This window comes from Camelina sativa, chromosome 16 (assembly GCF_000633955.1).
Source record: "Camelina sativa cultivar DH55 chromosome 16, Cs, whole genome shotgun sequence".
Classification (NCBI taxonomy): Eukaryota; Viridiplantae; Streptophyta; class Magnoliopsida; order Brassicales; family Brassicaceae; genus Camelina; species Camelina sativa.
In genome coordinates this window covers 16735854-16742456 of record NC_025700.1, presented here as the reverse complement: position 1 = coordinate 16742456, position 6603 = coordinate 16735854, and the positions used below count along the sequence as shown (strand labels likewise).

Here is a 6603-nt window from a genome sequence, read left to right as displayed (position 1 = left end):
TTATATAAGGTTAAATTTTTTATCTTAAATTCTTAATAGATATTGTACATTAAAACTAGTTAACATATATAAAAAAAAAGAATGATAAGATGAAATATGATATGTTAAAGATAATCTTGCAATTTATTGATAAGATGAAAGTAAACACTTGCTTTTAGTTACCTAATAGGCTAATACTATTGATAAGATGAAATATACATGCTTTAATTATGATGTAAATTTGTAAGAAATTGAAATATTCCAAAGTATTAATGTTTCGGCCAGATTCATCTGGATTGCAATACCATTTGATATTACTAATGACAATAATTATAGTAAAAGATTTGATAATTTATTTATATGACCACAATTATAATATGATGATGCGCATTAATTAATTTTATTATATAATGCTGAGTCGTCGTCTGTTTGGGGATTATTCAAGAATAGAGACAGAGCTGGTAACATGGTGGTGGTGATATAAACCATTATATATTTTTAGTTCTGTATTCCCTCTTATTATAATCCAAAGTCAAATACTATACGCATTTGGGTCCCTATATAAACCAATAAAGAAGCCAATAAATTTTTTTTTTTTTTTGTTGCAAAGAAGTAAAAGAGCAGATCCGGTTGATCTCAAGATCACATCTGAATCATAATATATATCATGACCAAAGAGGAGACCGTTTCATGCTCCCAACCTTCCGATGGTGTTATGGGAGAACCTGATAAGGTAAATCTTGAAACTATTTCTTGATAAGTGTTTTAAACCACAGATTTTCTCAAATTAAGTTTTTTTTTGGTTTGTTTTCTCAATCTCCTTCTGGTATTTCAGTCGGTGAGAATTAATCTCATGTTCATATGATTCTGGTTTTTCATATAGATTTACATATAGTTTACTTTCATATAATTTTTATGTTTGAAATCAATACTTGATTTGCTGCTTCTTATAAAAGTCAACTTTGCTTGTTCAGAAATGGTCTCGAGTATCGAAAAGTTCATTATTTTGTAGTATCATCATGCTTTGCATAAACATAAAACACAAACAAAAATGGTGCATGCTGTTAATTAATTCGGGTCGGTTATTGAATGCTCAAGGATACCAAAATTTATTCCGGTATTTAAATATTTTTAATGTTAACATGCAATTATATAAGATCCCCTCTAGACCGGTCGGATACAATTTTTTTTTTTTGTTTCTTGGCATTTCCATCTCCGTTCATTTTCTATGATATTTTCACTTTTGTGTGTAAAACACATGTAAGGTTAGAAGGTGAATATAAACGCATGAGGATATATTTACAGGAAGAGGAGCTTGATGCAACAAAAGCAAAGGTGGAAAAAGTTAGGGAAGAAAATGAGAAATTAAAGCTCTTGCTCTCGACGATTCTTAATAACTACAACTCTCTTCAAATGCATGTCTCCGAAGTTCTCCGAAAACAACAAGGAGCTTCTATAGAGCTAGAGGTTGATCGTGATCAAGACAAAGATAATGATTTTGGTGTAGATATATCACTTAGGCTTGGAAGATCATCAGAGCAAACGATCTCTAAAAAAGAGGAGAAGGTGGACAAGGCTTCTGATGAGAAGGAGGAAAGATCAAAAAAGAAAAGATCGTCACTGGGGTTAGGATTTCAGATCCAAAATTGTGAAGACTCAACCTCGAAATTAGATTATCATTGTAGACAAGTTAAGAATGTAAACGCAGAGAGTAAATGTGTATCTTCGAGGAAAGACGCCAAAACAGCTAGAAATGAAAATCATCAAGATGTTTTGGAAGAGCATGAGCAAACAAGTTTGAAGAAAACTAGGGTTTCTGTTAAAGCAACATGTGAAGACCCATCAGTACGTACCACCAAAACCATGCATACATTACATATATGTGTTTATTTAGCACGTAACATCTAATCTAATTAGTTGATCATATTGGTATATGTTACATGAATGTATAGATAAACGACGGTTGCCAATGGAGGAAGTACGGTCAAAAGACAGCAAAAACCAATCCTCTTCCACGAGCCTATTACCGTTGCTCCATGTCGTCAAATTGTCCCGTCAGAAAACAGGTATACTACGTACATACTATAACAATCCAGAAAATGTTTTTGTTGTCGATTGATTTTGAGTTAAGAACTCATAAAATATGTTTTTTCATTGTCTATTGGTTAGTTTAGAAATCATAAAATATAAATATATATGTCTATAGGTGCAAAGATGCGGAGAAGAAGAAACATCTGCTTTTATGACAACATATGAAGGAAACCACGACCATCCTCTTCCCATGGAAGCAACCCACATGGCTGCTGGAACTTCCGCGGCTGCCTCTTTATTACAATCTGGCTCCTCCTCTTCCTCGTCCTCCACCTCAGCGAGCCTAAGCTACTATTTCCCTTATCACCACTTCTCTATCTCCACCACTAATGCCCACCCCACCGTGACATTGGACCTCACAAGACCAAACTATACCAATCAATCACCAATATCTTCCTCCTCTTTCAGTCTCAACTTCTCCTCCTCTGATCCTCCACCTCCATCATCTCAAGATCACACCTTGAACTTTGGTGGCTTGCGAACACAAGCTCCTTTGAGTACAGATTCCCTAATGGCCCGTTATCGAACGAGACTTTCAGGACAACAATAACTATATCGGTATAGGGAGGGTACAAGTCCGGAAAGTAATTGATATATGTCCATTTCCTTTGTCATTCATTTGATTTTCAGCCTCCGAAAGTGAGATTTGGTACATTTTGGCATGATATGCAAATTGCATATATATACTTGTAGATATCCAAGTGTCTAAATTAGTGGCTGACCAATCATATAATGGAGCATATATGAAGCTTTTGTAAATGTATACTGTCCTACAAACAATTTGCTACACAAAATATATATATGTTTTTGTATAAAATTTGAAAATACAATGTTACATTAATGTTTGGGTTTGGGTGAATAGGTAGGTAGTCTAATTTTGAGCTGTAAAAGTAAATTACTATTTGGTGACAAAATGTTAAATAAAAGAGGTTTCCATGGGGACTGACAAAATCTCCCTTATTACTCTATACTTTTGTGAAATTGTGTGAATTTACAAAATAACTTGCTTGAATCACGTAAAAATCAATTTATCTTTATGTTATTTCTCGTTGGTGGAGAGCTGCATGATTGTTTATCACGTTTAGCAAGAATCATATACATTATTCTCTTCCATTTAGATAGCCAATTAATCAAAAATAAATTGCTATCACATAAAATAATTTGTTATTTGACAAATTATTGATCATGCATGTAACATGAATGATTTTAAACAGTGTGAAATTTGGTAAAATAACGTCTTATATTTGGTGAAATAGTGACCTTGTATCATGAATAATATTCAACACATTAATGTAATGTGACTAATGCCTTCTATGAATAACCATCACGTTTAAGTGTAAGCTATATACATGTAAATTTTCTAGTTGTTAAGTACTCTACATCTCTTACTGAACTTCTTGCAAGTTCCATAGTATATGTTTATATTTTCTTCTGCATTATTTGATGGTAAAAAAAAATGTAAAAGTGGAACTTGTGAGGCTCGCCAACTTATATATGACTATTTATTTCCGATACAACATTTTTTTTTTTTTTTTTGACAATTTATAAATATGACCTTTAATATATTGGCATTGTGATCAACAATGGATTTCAAAATCACTTCTATTTCCACTGGTGAAAGAAAACATATGAGAAAACACAAACACTATTGATCGATCTTTATCTTTAGGGTTGTTATCAATTCGCTTCTAATTCACGATTCAATTGTAGGCTCAGGCCCATACGACAACAACACTCTCTTAGGAATCGGCCCATCCGCGTCGGAGGCTCCGATTGTAGCGCTGTTAAAGACTCTTTGACACACGACCATCTTAATGTAACGCCACGTGTCGACGCACTTCATCAGGACGCGCGTAACCGCCAGTAGTTGCGAAACCAAAGGTTCCAACTTCCCGACACGTCGCTTATCCCGACCACGAACCACTGTTCTCGATTCTCTTTTTTTTCTTCCTCAAGCAAAAAAACTTTTTTTTTTCTTCTGGGTTTCTTCGTTTCCAATCTTGGAATCACCGTAGTAGATTGCTTTGCGAGTTTTTCAATTGATACGATCTCAAGCGGCAACCAAGAAATGGCGGGAATCGAAGAAGTAGTAGATAAGAAGATAAGATCAACAGTTTCGAGCTGTGAGGCTTATTTCGATAAAGTTCAGTCAAGGAAGAATCTTCCCAAATCTCTTCAAGAAACCCTAAACTCTGCTTTCGCCGGTATCCCTGTTTCCTCCTTCCCTCAAGTCCCCGGCGGCAGAGGTAATAAAAAAAAAAAACAAGATCCAATTTTTTACTCAATTTGGTTTCATTCCGTGAACCAGTGTAGTTCGTGATTGTAAAAAAAAGATCCAATTTTTAACTTAGTATAGTTTCATTCTGTGAATCAGAGTGGTTCCTGATTGTAATTACCCATTTGTTTGATGACAGTGATAGAGATACCAGCGGAGACACCAGTCTCAGAAGCAGTAAAGATTTTATCAGACAGCAAGATACTCTCAGCTCCTGTGATCAACACAGATCACGAGACTTCTTTAGATTGGAGAGACAGATACCTAGGAATCATTGATTACTCTTCGATCATCTTATGGGTACTAGAGAGTGCTGAACTCGCTGCAATCGCCTTGTCTGCCACCTCTGCAACCGCTGCTGGTGTTGGAGCAGGAGCTGTTGGAGCTCTTGGTGTTGCTGCCCTCGGTGTCACTGGTCCCGTTGCTGCAGCGGGGCTAGCTGCGGCTGCGGTTGGAGCTGCTGTTGCTGGTGGTGTTGCAGCTGATCGTGGGATTGGTAAAGATGCTCCTACTGCTGCTGATAAATTAGGGAAAGATTTTTATCAAGTTATTCTTCAAGAAGAGCCTTTCAAATCAACCACTGTAAGTGTTACTACCTAGTAATGCTTTTTTTGCTTAGTGGACAGTGTTATGGATATGTTTTATGTTGTTGTTGTTGTCAGGTTAGAACGATACTTAAGTCGTTTAGATGGGCTCCTTTTCTTCCTGTTTCAACAGAGAGTTCAATGTTGAGTGTTATGTTGCTACTCTCCAAGTACCGGTTAAGAAATGTGCCGGTTATTAAAGCAGGAGAACCTGATATAAAGAACTACATTACTCAATCTGCAGTTGTTCAAGGTCTTGAAGGTTGTAAAGGTAGAGATTGGTTTGATCACATTTCTGCTCTCCCCATTGCTGATCTCGGCCTTCCTTTCATGTCTCCTAGCGAGGTAAAGAATATATAAACTCTTTAAGAACTCACGGCAATAGGCTTTGCAAACTGGTGTGAAATCGAACTTATTGGGTTCAGGTTGTTAGCATTGAGAGTGAAGAACTTATTCTTGAAGCATTTAAGCGGATGAGAGACAACAACATTGGTGGTCTCCCTGTAATCGAAGGGCCGAACAAGAAGATTGTTGGAAACATAAGCATGAGAGATATCAGATATTTGCTTCTACAACCTGAAGTCTTCTCCAATTTCAGGTCTAAATTTACTTTTACTCGCTTGTTTCACATTACAACTTCTGGTTCAACTACTAAAAATGATGTCTTTGTTTATTATGATAAAGACAACTTACGGTGAAGAGTTTCGCGACAAAGATTGCTACCTCGGGAGAGGAGTATGGTTTAGCGGTTCCTGCGATAACATGTAGGCCTGATTCGACTTTGGGGAGTGTTATAAACAGTTTGGCTTCGAGGTCGGTGCATCGGGTTTATGTAGCGGCTGGAGAAGAGAATGAGCTTTATGGTGTTATAACATTGAGGGATGTGATCTCTTGTTTCGTATCAGAACCTCCAAACTACTTTGAGAACTGTCTAGGGTTCTCAGTTAAAGAAATGCTTAACCGATGATCATCTCTTGTTTCTCAGCTTTACTTTTTGTCTTTGTTTCTGTTGTTCTTTCTTGGTTTTAGATTATGGAGTTTGTTGTCTTTATATCTTTATTTTGTAACCATTTTGACTTTTAAAAGTTCTGTCATTTGTGATTTATCTTTAGAAAAATCTAATCAAGTTGGAATTTTGCCTAGAGATGGATAATGATTGGAACTTAACACTGATAACAAGGGATTAGGACANCTCCTCCGATTACCTCAAAAGTGTTCGATCTCGGCTCATCTTTACGAAAGTTCATCCCTTTTTCATCTTGAGAATCTCAGGTTTGTCCAATTTCTTATATCCTGTTTTGGTGCTCTGCTCCTGATAGGGATGATTTAGGGTTGCTTACGATTTCGAGAGGGCCTGGTCTCTTTGTTAGTTTTCATTGAGACCCTTATTCGTAATTCTTGTTGTGGGTCTTATCTAGCCCATGTTAAGATATGAATCTATCCTCTTCCCCTGTTTAGATTTTGCAATTAAGAAGACATCCTGGGAACGTTTGATTGTTTAGTCTTAGTTTTTGTTTTTTTACTTGTGGTGGCATCTTTGTGGTTTTTGAAGATGTCAACTCCAGCAAGGAAGAGGCTTATGAGAGATTTCAAAAGGTTGCAGCAAGATCCTCCTGCTGGAATCAGTGGTGCTCCTCAAGACAACAACATCTTGCTCTGGAACGCTGTTATCTT

General features: G+C 36.4%; 3 protein-coding genes across 3 annotated transcripts in view; all 3 read left to right on the top strand.

The window, feature by feature from the left end:
• LOC104750832 (probable WRKY transcription factor 36) lies at positions 466-2764 on the top strand. The gene is made up of 4 exons (XM_010472681.2): positions 466-712; positions 1285-1824; positions 1932-2045; positions 2186-2764. Exons 1-4 carry the CDS (start codon positions 647-649, stop codon positions 2618-2620), a joined length of 1155 nt encoding a protein of 384 aa, XP_010470983.1. The 5' UTR covers positions 466-646; the 3' UTR covers positions 2621-2764.
• Positions 3959-6055, top strand: LOC104750831 (SNF1-related protein kinase regulatory subunit gamma-1-like). The gene is made up of 5 exons (XM_010472680.2): positions 3959-4316; positions 4485-4927; positions 5008-5274; positions 5355-5527; positions 5614-6055. The coding sequence occupies exons 1-5, from the start codon at positions 4139-4141 to the stop codon at positions 5894-5896; spliced, it is 1344 nt and encodes a 447-aa protein (XP_010470982.1). The 5' UTR covers positions 3959-4138; the 3' UTR covers positions 5897-6055.
• Positions 6119-6603, top strand: part of LOC104750830 (ubiquitin-conjugating enzyme E2 2-like) — an 8641-nt gene continuing 8156 nt past the window's right edge. The window contains exons 1-2 of the mRNA XM_010472679.1: positions 6119-6201; positions 6482-6577. Coding sequence (XP_010470981.1) covers positions 6482-6577 — 96 coding nt within the window. The 5' untranslated portion in view covers positions 6119-6201. The remainder of the gene's footprint in view (positions 6202-6481; positions 6578-6603) is intronic.

Coding starts and splice junctions, on each gene's coding strand:
- LOC104750832 (XM_010472681.2), top strand. CDS start 647: ATGACCAAAGAGGAGACCGTTTCATGCTCCCAACCTTCCGATGGTGTT. Junction 713..1,284: donor TTATGGGAGAACCTGATAAG/GTAAATCTTGAA, acceptor ATATATTTACAG/GAAGAGGAGCTTGATGCAAC. Junction 1,825..1,931: donor CAACATGTGAAGACCCATCA/GTACGTACCACC, acceptor ATGAATGTATAG/ATAAACGACGGTTGCCAATG.
- LOC104750831 (XM_010472680.2), top strand. CDS start 4,139: ATGGCGGGAATCGAAGAAGTAGTAGATAAGAAGATAAGATCAACAGTT. Junction 4,928..5,007: donor AGCCTTTCAAATCAACCACT/GTAAGTGTTACT, acceptor TGTTGTTGTCAG/GTTAGAACGATACTTAAGTC. Junction 5,528..5,613: donor GAAGTCTTCTCCAATTTCAG/GTCTAAATTTAC, acceptor ATTATGATAAAG/ACAACTTACGGTGAAGAGTT.